General features: G+C 33.7%; 2 protein-coding genes across 2 annotated transcripts in view; both read right to left on the bottom strand.

Moving 5' to 3' along the window:
- Positions 1 to 3240, bottom strand: part of LOC119836161 (carboxypeptidase B-like) — a 7937-nt gene extending 4697 nt beyond the window's left edge. Inside the window, exons 1-2 of the mRNA XM_038361416.1 lie at positions 3209 to 3240; positions 2225 to 2437 (exon numbers count right to left, since the gene is read on the bottom strand). Of these exons, the coding sequence (XP_038217344.1) occupies positions 2225 to 2437; positions 3209 to 3240 (245 nt within the window). The remainder of the gene's footprint in view (positions 1 to 2224; positions 2438 to 3208) is intronic.
- Positions 3241 to 6501: 3261 nt separating this feature from the next.
- LOC119836160 (carboxypeptidase B-like) lies at positions 6502 to 13935 on the bottom strand. The gene is made up of 7 exons (XM_038361415.1): positions 13925 to 13935; positions 13171 to 13383; positions 12455 to 12548; positions 11173 to 11274; positions 10147 to 10362; positions 8715 to 9140; positions 6502 to 6657 (listed from the first exon to the last, which is right to left on the bottom strand). The coding sequence occupies exons 1-7, from the start codon at positions 13933 to 13935 to the stop codon at positions 6502 to 6504; spliced, it is 1218 nt and encodes a 405-aa protein (XP_038217343.1).
- Between the last annotated feature and the right edge of the window lie 526 nt (positions 13936 to 14461).

The following is a 14461-nucleotide window of genomic DNA, read 5'->3' as shown; positions in this document are numbered from 1 at the left end:
GATTCGAAATTCAAATGTAATATTTTTTTATAATTAAGTGTAACAGTATTTATGGCCAGACTAAGTATATGTATATATTATACTTATAAAATAAAATTATTTTATTTATTTATTTACTCTTATATGTATTCTTCCCATATATCCTAGGAAATCATTCAATCGAAGGGAATTTTTTGGAAATTGTGACCTTTATGATAGCAAAAAACACGCTGGCTTATTTGGGACATATGGCATATTAAGCAAAGGGGTAATGGTCAATGACACATAATCATCAGTCAGTCAGTGGCATGGCCATGGTTCGGCAAAGGACGCGATTTCGATTCCTACCTCATGCTCAAATTTTTCTATACGAATGTGTTATAAAACTAAAAATTTAAAATATTGAGTACATTCCAAGACATGTATTTCGCTCCTAAATAAAACCTTCATAAAGAATCTTTATTTAGGCAAATCAAAACATCAAACCGCCATAAGTCTCCGTAACCTCATAAACTTAATGTAATCTGTGAATAAAAGGTCCATAAACATACGACTAACTCGTGTTTATAGTCTGCTTTCCCCGAGATAATGCTCCGGGATGCTGAGCCTTGATGCAGGGTCGTGAACACTTTAATTACTGTATTCTTTAATAGTATATCATGAACGTTAATTGCGCACATAATAAGGTAGCCTCTTAATGAGATCAAAACGTTTAATGATGTTTATTTATATCCCAGGTTGTTGGAGAATTTCGGCGACAATTTTTAGTAGATGTCATTGTTGATTTTAATATGCATTATTATCTGCAGCTCTGTGTCTCATACCGAATTAGTGCCGAAGCATTCTAAATTACATGTACAAAATTAATTAAAAAATGTTTGTGTCACCCACATCACTTCTAAAATATTAAATAAACTGTGAGCCATACGAAATGCTAAGTTAACCCACCTAAATCTATACTAATACTAGCTGCACCCGGCAAACGCTGTTCTGCCTTACTCTTATCGTTTAGTGGTATGAAAAATAGATGTTAGCCGATTCTCAGACCTACCTACAATATGCTTACCAAATTTCAGAGGAATCGGTCAAGCCGTTTCGGAGGAGTATAGAGACTAACATTGTGACACGAGAATTTTATATATAAGATTATAAAGCTGAAGAATTTGTTTGATTAAACGCGCTAATCTTAGAAACTACAGGTCCGATTTGAAAAATTCTTTCATTGATAGACAGCCCATTTATGAGGAAGGCCATAGATTATATATGTGCCACGGGCAAAGCCGGGGAGGACCGCTAGTTTTGTATTAAAATTAAAGGAAATAATACGTAATACTATTAAACTTAAAAGTAGCTTTAACTTTGATCTTAACGAAGAAGCAATTTACCTCATTCGAATCTAATCATTCAACACAAAAATAAGGGTTACTTTTGATTCTAGCCAAAATAGACCCTCGTGCAAACACATTATATTATTCTGAACACAAACTCAATATATTTGACTTCGAATAAATATTAAAACGGACCTTCAACGCTCTTCAAACATGCTCTCTCAAGGGAACGTAACTACATTGGAGCGATCCTTCTTTATATTCCTTTAAAACATTTTATTTTGGAATTCCAGTACTAACTATAGAACATTTGAACATGCTTTGTGTATTTCTTATGTTATATTAATTTTATCTTATATATAAAAATCAATTGCTGTTCGTTAGTCTTGCTAAAACTCGAGAATGGCCGGGACGATTTTGATAATTTTGACCTTGATGCATTCATAATAGTCCAGGGAAGGTTTAAAAGGTAAAAAATACGGATAAATGTTTCAAAAAAAAGGTCAATGGCGTTGCGAAGTTCGCCGGGTCAGCTAGTTTTGATAATAATTTTTGCTCTTAAACCAATGCATTTTGCGAGGTGTTGCTTTAATTGTTAAGTGTCCATACCTCGGTTTAAATTACAATTTAAAACATCTATATTTCTTTAAAAAATATGTGCTTCATTGTCTATTTTTTATTAATTCTGTATTTGCAAAATTCAAAATTACTTTCTTATATCATTACTTCTTTATGAAGCACTGTAATATCGGGTAAAAAACATGATTTCTGCCTTATGAAAAGTCCTTCTTTTAATTTATATTAAAAGAAACAAATTTGTATATGTTGATCACTTTTCATTACTTTTTTTTTATTAAAATTAAAAAATTACAAAAAATACCACACATGCTAAAATTCAACTAAGAAGTTTAACTTACCTGACTACATCATTGTTATGTACATAATGCTGAATACCGGCTTCGTCCAATCTCGCTAAAAACTTCTCCTTATATTGTGGCCTGACCATGATGTGGGCATCTTTGACCCCAGGCATTCCAGCCCTCCATACATCTAGATCTAGTTCTCCTTCAAGTTCTCGAATTAGTCCAATGTCATCTACATTCCGCAATACCACACCGTGCACCGTTGATCTGAAAATATTTCGTAAATTTCATATTTTTGTCTTTGTTTATTTCATATGCAAAACAGAATTTTAGAAGTACGTATTTGTATGAATGTAAATATATTCGTAAAATAAATAAACATAGTTTAAAAAAACTGGAAAATGCGCTTTATACATGAAAAGGAATTTTATTATGACAAAGTTACTTTGACCCGTACAAGCGTTTTGAAATTTATTATCAACTATCAACTATAGGAAACAAATTGAACTGTGTAAGAGTCTGTTAGACACCTAATTTTAAAACTAACAGCAACAGCAGCGGAGTTCAGTTTACCTACAGTAACAGCTATATAAGAGCCCCATTGATTCTATTCTTAGTGCTATTCCTTAAAAATAGAGCGAATTGCACAGGACATAATATTTCACGGACTTAGATAATTATTACATTAGCTCTCTGTAACATTGGTTGTACGAATTTACTCCGTATTATTGTGTTTTTTTTAGGCCTTTTAAATTAAGGAGGTATCATCAACAAATACAAAACTTTACAAGATTGAACAATTTGAAATGGCAAATCATTATCCTACTAATAACATAAATGCGAAAGTTTGTAAGGATGTGTTTGTTGTTTGTTGCTCTTTCACGCAAAAACTAATGAACCGATTGCAATGAAATTTGATACGTAGATAGCGGGTAACTGAAATAACATATAGGCAACTTTATATCCCGATATTCCTACGGGATACGGACTTACGCGGGTGAAACCGCAGGACGCAGCTAGTTATATATAAAAACGCACCTATCATAGATAGATCCCTTTGGAACACACATTTGCAAAATGATACCCGATGATTTCTGGCCTTCTAACGAAACTTATTGGATTCGATTCCATAGAAGTTTCATTTTTATTCCATTATACGTATAGTACAATGCCACCAATTACTGTGTAGATAACAATTTTTATTCTATGATGAACCAACCATTTGGGAAGGAGGTAAAATTTCATAAATTTTGAAAGGGATACACTTACACGAAATATGATACGCAGTAAACTAAATTCATAGTAAATTATATAATATACAATATATATTAGAAAGTCTTCTTTTCACACGAGTTTAAAAATAACTTAAAAAAACTTACCCAATATACTCTTCATGCTTACAGACACATGCGTGAATTAATACAAAAACCGTTAAAAATACTTTATAGTCCATATTCTTTGACGGTGCTGTAGTAAATATTGTATGATAATATCAAAATTCCTATCGAGTTTATCTTATCATGGTTTAATCTACAACACTCATTTCATCCAATATTATATGAATACTATATCCTCGAATTCACATTATTTATATTTTTCGTTGATTGTAAATTGATAATTGTATTAAAAATATTGATATTGATAACTACAATGCTAGATTCTAATCAATGGTCTGACTTATGGCTTCGTCATTTTGTTCATTGCTCTAGTTGTAAAGAAATGTGGGGGATTTTGTAATTATAACAAAACGCGTAAAATAACAGTCACCTTTATCATGCAATATTATTACATATAGCCTCTAAAAACTCCATTAAAAAAATTAAAATATGAATTAAACAGTAAGAAAGAAAGAAAGAAAAATTTCTTTCTTTCTTTCTCCACTTTTAATAGTGAGATCGCAATTCTGCCAGAGCTTATTTATTGGTAAAGGGCAAAATATTGTGCGTTCAATAGTCTGTATATATGTTTTAAATTCCCTCGGTCCTGCTAAGATAAAACGAGGTTGGTCATAATTATTTAATTATCTGTCTCCACAGATCTGAGTCCAATTCCTCATTAAATTGCAATGTTTTGTCAAATATAAAACGAATCACGCCAACCGTTTGAAAACCCAAAAAATTGTAGTATTGTCGTATTGAAAACCTATGTTTTTGGGAAAGTCGGTTAAATCTCTCGCTTTTTAAATAAGTGTAAATCTACGTATCACAATTTAGAAGTTATAGCAGACAAAAAAACAAAGAATCCTATTTGCTTCGTTGCGTAACCATAAACGACGAAATGTGTGCTTTTATGAGTCTCATAACATAGCCGCGTTACCTGGCACCCAATACAGCTTAGCAACTCGTATTGGCAAAAGTTAATTTGGCAGTACATTACCGGTAAGTCGATCGAGGTACCCCGTACACACATTTGTCTAAGGGCGTGACACACGTACGATCAAATATCTTTAGAAGTTATCTATAGAAGTTTTTCACTATAAAGTACTATAGTTTCATTATACTCTAATTTATATAACTTATTCACTAACCATGTTGATAATAAAAATAGCGAATCCATGAACTTTTATTTTCTTCTACAGAGGACTGTAGGTAGATAGTCCAGAAGATGAATTACAGGCATTTTTTATGCTTTGAAATTAGAGACTTAATGTTTTTGAAACGCTAAAAACAGTTAGTAGAAAGTTAGGAGAAAATTTGATTATAATATGCGTGTGGCAGGATTCGTGAAATAAATTTAAATAACACAATAAGAGTCGAATAGTTTGTATCATCTTAATTTCTTGGGTATGGATGAAACCAACAGTGAGAAATGTTATCTTTAGAAATAAAAACAAGTTATTCAAATTTAAAATACAATACGACAGTTCTATGAAGAGCACAAAGTGTTTCACAGTTTTGGCTTCCCTAAAACCAATATGTACGAAATGTACCCGAGGCCTAACCCATGAGATATATTGCGGTTAATTCACAGCCTTATTTATGTCGACACAAAAGTGCGACACATTTTCACGCCTGAACTAGATTAACTCTCCCTTCTACTTGAGTATTTTGAAGGGGTTATATTATTCATTAGCTTTCCGCCTGTGGCTTTGACAGTCACGGGGGTTTACCCGCATAGTCGCTGTTACCAGGATAAGAATTATCGTTTGTACGTACTTAGGTCTCAAACGATCAATGTACCAATTTTCATCCAAATCTGCTCAGTTGCACCTGAGATAAGCACAATCAGACAAGCAGAAAAGAAAACCAATTCTTCAGTATTATTAAACAATCATAAAACTGTAAGAATTTGTATAGACGCTAAAGCTGTAAAGAGTTAGCAGACCTTCAGACGTCACGGTTATCCCCAGGTTCACGAAAGATCTAATGCTATTTTAATAAGAATACATAATGTCGTTTGTCAATATAAACTTTACAAACAGAATTACCAATAACATCTCGTATTTGTTGGCGAAATCCGAAAAATACGTCACGAAATAAAACGGTACCTCCACAAATATTCCTCTAAATCAGATGATCGTGCCAATTTATCAGACAAACTTGTACAAGTTACAGGAATGGAACATCTTGTATGCTGAGAAAGTTTAATAGAATTCAATAGAACCTAAGGCCATAAATAACCACGGAAGTTTTAATAGATAGCGCAAATATTTGTTTGTGCGGTGACAATTTTTCAATTTCCTCCCGCCCTGATCAGAAGATTAGAAGATATCGAAGAATAATAATTATTAATTGAATGGTAGGGTCTTGGTTTGAACTTGGGATGTCATTCAATAACTTCAGAGTTTATTGAAAAATTTCGTTGTGTGTTCCATTTTATTGTAATTTATTTAGAAAATACATAAAAAACACTAGACAATTATATAGAATTATTATAGAAATAAACCAATTCTTTCTTAAATTACATATTTTTATATTCTTTGGATTGTATTTTTAGTACCTGTAAAAATAAAATAATTTCCATTTGCCGTTTAAAAAACAAACCTAACTAGTTTTTAAAATTACTGAAAACAAAATATAAATCAATATGTTACCAACCCCAATTCTAACTGTATTTGAAAAATTAAACACACAGCCCTGGCCTTTATTCATTTACGGTAGACCTGTAGTTTGTTATCGTGTACCTGTAGATTCTTTTATGTTAAAACGGGTACCTGAGCTGGTGGTTCGCCTGATGGTAAGGGATCCCCACTGCCACAAAAACATTTGAATAAGTAGGCCTTTGCATATGTGGATGTATGTTGCAAACAGGGATAAAGGAATGTACTGGGAAGGGTAACGAAAGGGAAACAGGCCTCCCAGAGTACAATTTGTTTATTTATTTCTTTCTAATTACAATGAAGCTCTATAGAACAGTTTGGACAAACGCGCCGTTTCTACAATCCCGGCCCAGGTTTCCGTGTTGATTTGATCAATGTAATCTGGTGGTACTTGGAACCAATAGGCATAGCCGGGTAACTCCAGAGTGTAGGAAAAGGGTACGAATAGCTGAAAATAAATAACATATCATAAAACATTAAATTTCAATTAGACCTAGTATATGTATTGAATAAACATTTATTTATTCATTTAGAGTTGCTGTGTTTGTCATATATAAATTAATATTTACCTCCATTTATTTAAACTCATGACAAAAAAGGAAAGATTTCATTTTTGTTTGTTAAACATTCCTTATTAAACTCACGATTTGAAATAATTTTACCGTTGAGAGATACATGTTTAGCGAGTTATACACCTAATTAACTACCTTTTGATCCCAGGTCTCTTTCCCCCATGTGAAATAACTATCTGCGCCCCGCGGTTTCACCCGCGTAAGTCCGTATCTCGTAAGAATATCGGGATAAAAAGTTACCTATATGTTTTTCCAGTTTTTCAGCTATCTACGTACCAAATTTAATTGCAAACGGTTCAGTAGTTTTGCGTGAAAGAGCAACAAACACACACACACATCCTTAGAAACTTTTGCATTTATAATATTAGTAGGATAGCGATAACGTCAGTATGGAAAGTAATTTAATTAAACAATAAAATTTACGTATTTATGTGTGAAATGTGTTTATCGCTTGTCTAATTAGCATAACATAAGCAACATAAGCTGTACAATAATAAATGTATGTATAAATAAACAACATAAAGAAATCGTCTCCCGTATTATTCATTTCAACGATTTATCCTGAATGTAATTGTGATAAATTTATAAGCAGTGGTGGCTCAGTGATTAGGACCTCAGACTTAATATCGATAAGTGGTTCGAGACAGGGCGAGTGTGCAGGAAATGAATTGAATTTTCAATTTATCTGCGCATGTGTAACATCACCACTGCTCAAACGGTGAAGGAAAACATCGTGAGGAAACCGGCATGTTCAACAATCAAAAGTTCGACGACATGTAACATCTGCCAACCCGCACTTGGCCAGCGTGGTGGATTATGGCCCGAACCCTCATATGAGGCCTGTGTCCCAGCAGTGGGAACATATATTGACTGATAATAAAATTACGTGATAATGAAATATATGGTCGTACATTATATTATCACTTATTTTAGTTGTAACAATTAGTGGCTTCATGATAATTCCACAGACATCGACTACGATAATAATCGAGTAATATAATCGTTTTATTGGCGTGTACATATATACAATAATATTTAAACACGTTTATATTAAAAATGTTATCATGGCACAAGCTACTGATATTACTCTCAACTATCTGACCTTATCGTATTTTAATCATTAAAAATAAAAGTGGAATAAAATATACTTAGTTACCTATGTAGTGTGAAAAATTTTGAGAATATTTATATTAAAACCTAGCTGACCCGGCAAACGCTGTTCTGCCTTACTCTTATCATTTAAGGGTATGAAAAATAGATGTTGGCCAATTCTCAGACACACACAAAATTTCATAAGAATCGGTCCAGCAGTTTTGGAGGAGTTTGGTAACTAAAATGGTGACACGGAAATTTTATATCTAAGATATACAGATGGGAACTTTCTTTGTATGATCGCGCTACTCACAGGAACCGGACCGATTTCAAAAGTGCTTTCACCGTCTACTTTAAAAGTAATTTTGATTGCTACATATGTATCACGACCGAACCCGGAGCAGACCGCTAGTTACTGTTTCAGATATATTATATTAATATGTAAATAACAAATAGCTAGCTGCTCACCCGTGGTATATATGCCTATGTCACACAGTGAAATTGCAGCTTTCTAATGGTGAAAGAATTTTTGAAATCGGTCGAACGGTTTTTGTGAAAAGGTTACAAACATACAAAAAAAATCTTTATAATGTTACTGTATAAATGCAACAGACACATGATTCCTTACTAGTTGGGTATATAGTACTTTGTATTTTGGTAGCTTGGCAAAATCATTGGCTTGCGACATTTTTCTCGAAACAAAAAAACATAGCGAATCCCAATCAACGAAAATATCACTGAACGTGTACGTTACAACCTCCTTCTTTTTTGGAAGTCGGTTCACTACTGTCCAAAATACAATAGCATCATAATTATTATTCATTATTTTCAAAATCCTCACCTGCCCATAATCCTGCGCGCTGCCAGACGACTGGTACAACACCATATTACTATTCCCCACAGAATAATACAAGGCTTGAGGCAACTTCTTCGCATCAATCGCCGCGCCCATAGCAGCTCCAACATAGTGCAACTCCAATGCATTATCAGGCAGCGACGCGTTACCATACCCGTACAAAACGTAATTCCCATAGCTGTGAATGTTCATATATATCTGGATCCTTCCAGAATGTTCTAGAAGGATGTCTCGAATGATCTGCGTCTCTGGCTCGGAGAAGGCGTGTGGGCCGGGGTATGTGTTTGCACAGGGGTCTGGGGACACGCCTACGGTGTTGAAGTTCACGTCGAAGTTCCGATTGGCGTCCACACCGTAGCATGTGGCGTTGAGCTCGGGACGGTACGAGCGCGTGCGGCGCCAGAGGCGCTCCTGTGTCAATAATAATATTTATAAGTGATCGGTTGATTTATTTATTACTAGACGCTCGTCCCGGCTCCGCCCGGATATCAAGACTCCTGTTTTATTCCAAGGGAGCCTTTAATCGTGATAAAAAGTATCACTCAATTCAGCTCATACTCTGCCTGTATATAAAATCCGTTCAGTGGTTTCAGCGCGATTGACATAATCAAATCAAATCGATTGGCACACATCCAAAGAAACAAACTTTTACACCTATAATATTAGTGTGACTACAAACACAATCACACACACACATAATATGCACATATAAACATGTAATTGCACACACATATACACGTAGGATACTGTTGTACTGAACTGTAAAACGGTAAATAAATATTTTAAATTTTGAAACGTAAATTACGTTATTGACCGCCTCCTTGTTACAGTGATTAACGCGTGAGTGTAGAACCGAGGGGCCCTGGGTTCGAATCCCGGTGGGGACGCAGAAGAAAAAATGTCTCGGTCTGGCAGGACACAGAAGGCTGATCACCTACTTGTCCATAGAGAAAATCGATCAGTGAAACAGATGTATATCATCTGCCCAATACCCCAGTAGGGGGCACCCCAGGGGACACAGGACTTCGCTTTTTAAATCGCGTTATTAATTCAGAGTTTATCTATTATATTATAATTGAAATTGGAAAACTTGGACTTGAGTAAAATTATAATTAATCTATTATAGGTCAAATGTGTTCAATCATTCATCATTAATAATTGTTATTTTTTATTAAAAATCCGACAGCCCATAAGTATCAACATTGGTACTACTTTTTTGTAAAAGAAAACACGAAAGATATTATATTATGGAACACATACAAAAAAAAACAATAGAAATTGAATAAGTAGACATTCAAATAAAAACATAATATAATCTGCCTTAATTAGGCCTACCATTTAGTGTAATAACTCTGATTTTATGCCAAAAATATTACTACATGTATGATAATGTAATGTCGTTAGATTCATAACTCACATTAGTATGTGAATACTCATATCCATCCGGGTTAGCGATTGGCAGGATAATCCAATCAACATCCTCCAATAGATCCCTCTCCTCCGAGCTCAGATCTTCCACAAGCCGGTGTATGGAGTACAGAGTGACTGGTGTAGTGACCCACTCCCTCGCGTGTAACGCCGCATCCATGAAGTATATGGGCTTGCTTGTATCTCTGAAGTTAGTTGTTGATATCTGGAATGGATTCATAGATCTATATATCAGACAAGCAGTTCCCGGCTTCGCCCGTTTTGCATATATAGCCTACTAGTTACGCCCCGCGGTTTCACCCGCGTAAGTCCGTATCCCGTAAGAATATCGAGATAAAAATTTGACTATATGATATAAAAAAAATATTGTCATTAGAAAAATTAAAGTTTTTTTAAGATGATTTAACGTTTATTGAGCATTGTTTTCAATTACCCCCGTTTACCCTGATTGACTATTCTGGTTTTTGGTGTGGCGTAATGAATGGATAATATGGTATCTGCAGTTAAAGGACCTTGTGGCGATTCAGGAAAAATCATTTTGTGCTAAGGAGACTTGGTTGAAATTTGCCATGTAGATAGGTTATGAATGGATACATACAAATACAATACCCTATTAGTGCTGCATCTCGAAATTTCCATGAAAGAGTGGGACAAATTGCATATTTATTTGCACTAATCCTTTATTTGATACATTTCTATGTCAAAGAGACATTTCTACATTACATCATTACGGTACTCGGTTTTGAGCCACTTTTTATGGACTGATTTAATTAAAACTTTGTTACGATGGGTGACAGTACAATAGTTTCACGAGTTTAACTTCTTCATCTCATTACACTGATAAGGATCGCCAGGATTAATAAATTTAATTACGTAAATCTTGTTTGACATAAATGAGACAAATTTGTTGTATCTACAGAGCGTGTGTACATTTAATCCATTTAAGTATATTTATTGGTATTTTAGCAACTCATTTGCTAGTAAAAGCAAAAGTATCGCTTTAAAACAAAATTACCCTCAAGTATTTAATGGGCCTCCCTTCAAAACTGTTACCAGCTGTCACTATGGTCACAATATTTGAATGTTCCCGTGCTATTCTCTCCATGTAGGCGTCAACCTGAAATGTATTTAAAAGAAGTTATCTTGCTTTTAATTGTTGTGATATGAATAAAATCCCTCAATTTTTAACCCATTTTTTTTTTCAAAAAATATGTATGCATTACTACCAACATTACTACCAAATTTCATTCAAAATTCACGCTGAAATAGTTATTGTTATTTTAAGAAAATCGCAATAAATGTTGCCCTAATCTATGTAATTCTAACCTAATGTAATAAAGTAAAATAAGTAGACATTTTCAAAACTAGACCAAACAGAAAGCACCTGCTTTCAAATAAAAAAGAATCATCAAAATCGGTTCAATCAGTTGAAAGTTCTGCTTGTTACATCACCAAAAAATACAATCAAATTGAGAATCTCCTCATTTTTACGAAGTCGGTTGAAAACAAAATATGTTGTCTAATAAACTTAAAATATAAACTGCAGATGTGATTTATGCACAAGTAAGTCGCGACTTTTCTCTTTGACTAGTGATACGATCTTAATGAAATTTAATTAAATAGATAGCTTTAGAATGGTAATAGTGAAACCAGTCCTTTGGATAAGAATGCATTTTGTTAATTAAGATCTTATCTAATACTTTTGGAGATTTTCAACCGCTTTTTCAATTAAATATTTAGTATAATAATGAAGCAATAAACACTGATATAAATTTAACATTATGTAGTTATATAAAACATTAATAAGTTTCTCCTAATAAAATCTGTCAGTTAGTTGACTATCTATTAAACACTTTTAACCGATTTCCCAAAAAAGTAGAAGGTTCTAGGTTCGTGTGTATTTTTAATCGAGGTTCCCAAAAACGAAGGTAGTTCTTAATACGATTGTTTTTTTCTGTTTTGTTACTTGATACCTAACTCCGCGGGTGTTCAATCGTTTGGTTGTTTGATTTTGTAATTGACAAAAAATTATTGTCATTTTATCTTATTTGGGAATTTGGCCATTTGTACAGAAAAATATTGTGTTATTATCATTTTTGTATATTGTGAACCGATTAAGAAATAAATTTTGCTCCTCAAAAGCAATACATGGATTTACATATTTGTAAATTGCTCTAACAAGAAATTGCACACTATCGCAATGTTACTTGCTAACTATAACATTGTTAACATTATTCTTTCCCATTCTTTCCTTTTCACTTAAAACATTTTTCAACAGTTCAACAGTAGCATTTTACCTCAGCGTAACGAGGGTAGTCATTAAATGGCATCGCGCCATTGCGTCTTCTTATTTTGTAATTGATCACGTCGGCTTCATGATTTTCGAGCGCTCTGCAACAAATGATTCTTTGTATCAATTATGTGAACCATTTTATCGTTGGAGTATGAATTGCTCAGATAATAAAGTGATGTGAAAGTAATATTCCAGGTGTATTGAAAATCGGTAAATTTATAGCAGATACATATTTCGATTGTTAACGAATCGAAATGAAATTGAACGCCATACTGTTTCTGTTTAAAATTAGTGTATATGTATAATGGTTTAAAGACAAAATATTTGTCTATATTCTTATGCTGATATCAGCAAAACCAGGCGTAGTATAAGCTTTCTAAAATAAACTGAATGGGTTGTGTAAATTTATTTCATACTTGCCAACTTTGACTCGAATAGACTTTTTTCTTATCACGATAATAACAAGAGAAAAAAAAAGCAATCGAATGATATTTTTAAATCCGTTCTAGAATAAGAAGGCGCTTACCTTTTTTTAACAATGCAGCCGGCGCACCGCTAGTCCATTCAGTCAGTAACAAAAACAACTTTTTTTTCATTCGACCTCTTTGGTTGCAAAACGCAAAGACTTATAAATCTCTTTTATTTAAAAGACGCAAGTACTATTTTATAAATTATATAATACTCATTGTTTTAAACAATATTTCATCCTTAAATACTCACTGAACTACGTCTTCTAACTGAACATAATATTGAATACTATGGCTTTCCAATTCACTAAAGAACTCCCGCCGATTCTCTGGGGTAACCATGACGACCGCATCACGTACGCCCGGCAGACCACGTTGCCACACATCTAGATTCAATTCCAGTTCTAATTCTTGGAGAATGTTAAGCTCTTCATAGTTACTAATAACCACGCCATGTACGGAGCAACTGAAACCGATAATAGAAGCAGATCAATTTTATGTAATACGTACAAATCATTTCGGAAGGAGTTAAATCTTTTTATTTGTATGTATGAGATGACGATGACGTAAAATTTGTTACCCTTTATAGATATCATGTTTTCCACACCACACCAAATTTATATTCACAAATAATGCTACTAAAAGGAATTTTACACCCATCTTTTTGGTATCAAATTACCTAATGCGACAATCGACATTTTACAACCCAGACAAAGTAATCTTTAATATATAAAATTTATCGTAAGTATTTATTGGCATTATAACCTTAATTGATAACGTGATATATCGTTATATGTTACATTACAATTTATAAAATTTTATACAAAACGTCTATCAATTTAGCTTCGACATGAAGAAATGTTATGAGGACATTTTTTGCTACGACACAACTAGTCAGACTGTCGCCGTAACGCGTTATGTAAGGAAACGGTTTGCCCTCGTTTATAAGCAAAAATATAATTGACCGATCATCGTGTAGAAAGATTACCATATATTTCTCCCCATACTTATTAACCATTTCAGTAAATTTAGTATTTACAATTTTTAAGTCGGCAAGTTCTAATCCGACTCGAGTTGGCAGATAAGAAAACTCCTTCTAAAACTTCAGAGAGCGTTTCGCCTCCGTGCAGCGACTTATTCAATACTTTTAACGCGGATCCTAAAGTATACTTAGACTTAGCAACTGGTTACAATATTAATGATTTTAAAATTTTAAAACAAGTTCTAAAAACGTTGACAATTATTCTGGGAGTTCCTCCTATCATAGATACAGATGAAATCGTTTAGGTAACTTATTAGAGGTTAACCAGCTCCCGTGGCCCCTTCACTCAAGTGGCTCGACGGAACACATTGGGGTTTTGGTCGGTAAGAATCCGACATAACCCACAGCTCCATCCCCGGGGGCCGTGGGTATCTATGCAAGATTTCCCCACTATAAAAAAAAGGTAACCTATTAGAGAATGACGATAATTTATATTTTAGTTTGTTGTTATATTGTAAAACAGTTTATATAATTCAGTAAAAGCACGTTATTAACACACTAT

The sequence above is a fragment of the Zerene cesonia genome, chromosome 23, assembly GCF_012273895.1.
Source record: "Zerene cesonia ecotype Mississippi chromosome 23, Zerene_cesonia_1.1, whole genome shotgun sequence".
In the NCBI taxonomy this organism is placed as follows: domain Eukaryota; kingdom Metazoa; phylum Arthropoda; class Insecta; order Lepidoptera; family Pieridae; genus Zerene; species Zerene cesonia.
This window is presented reverse-complemented; position numbering and strand designations above follow the sequence as displayed.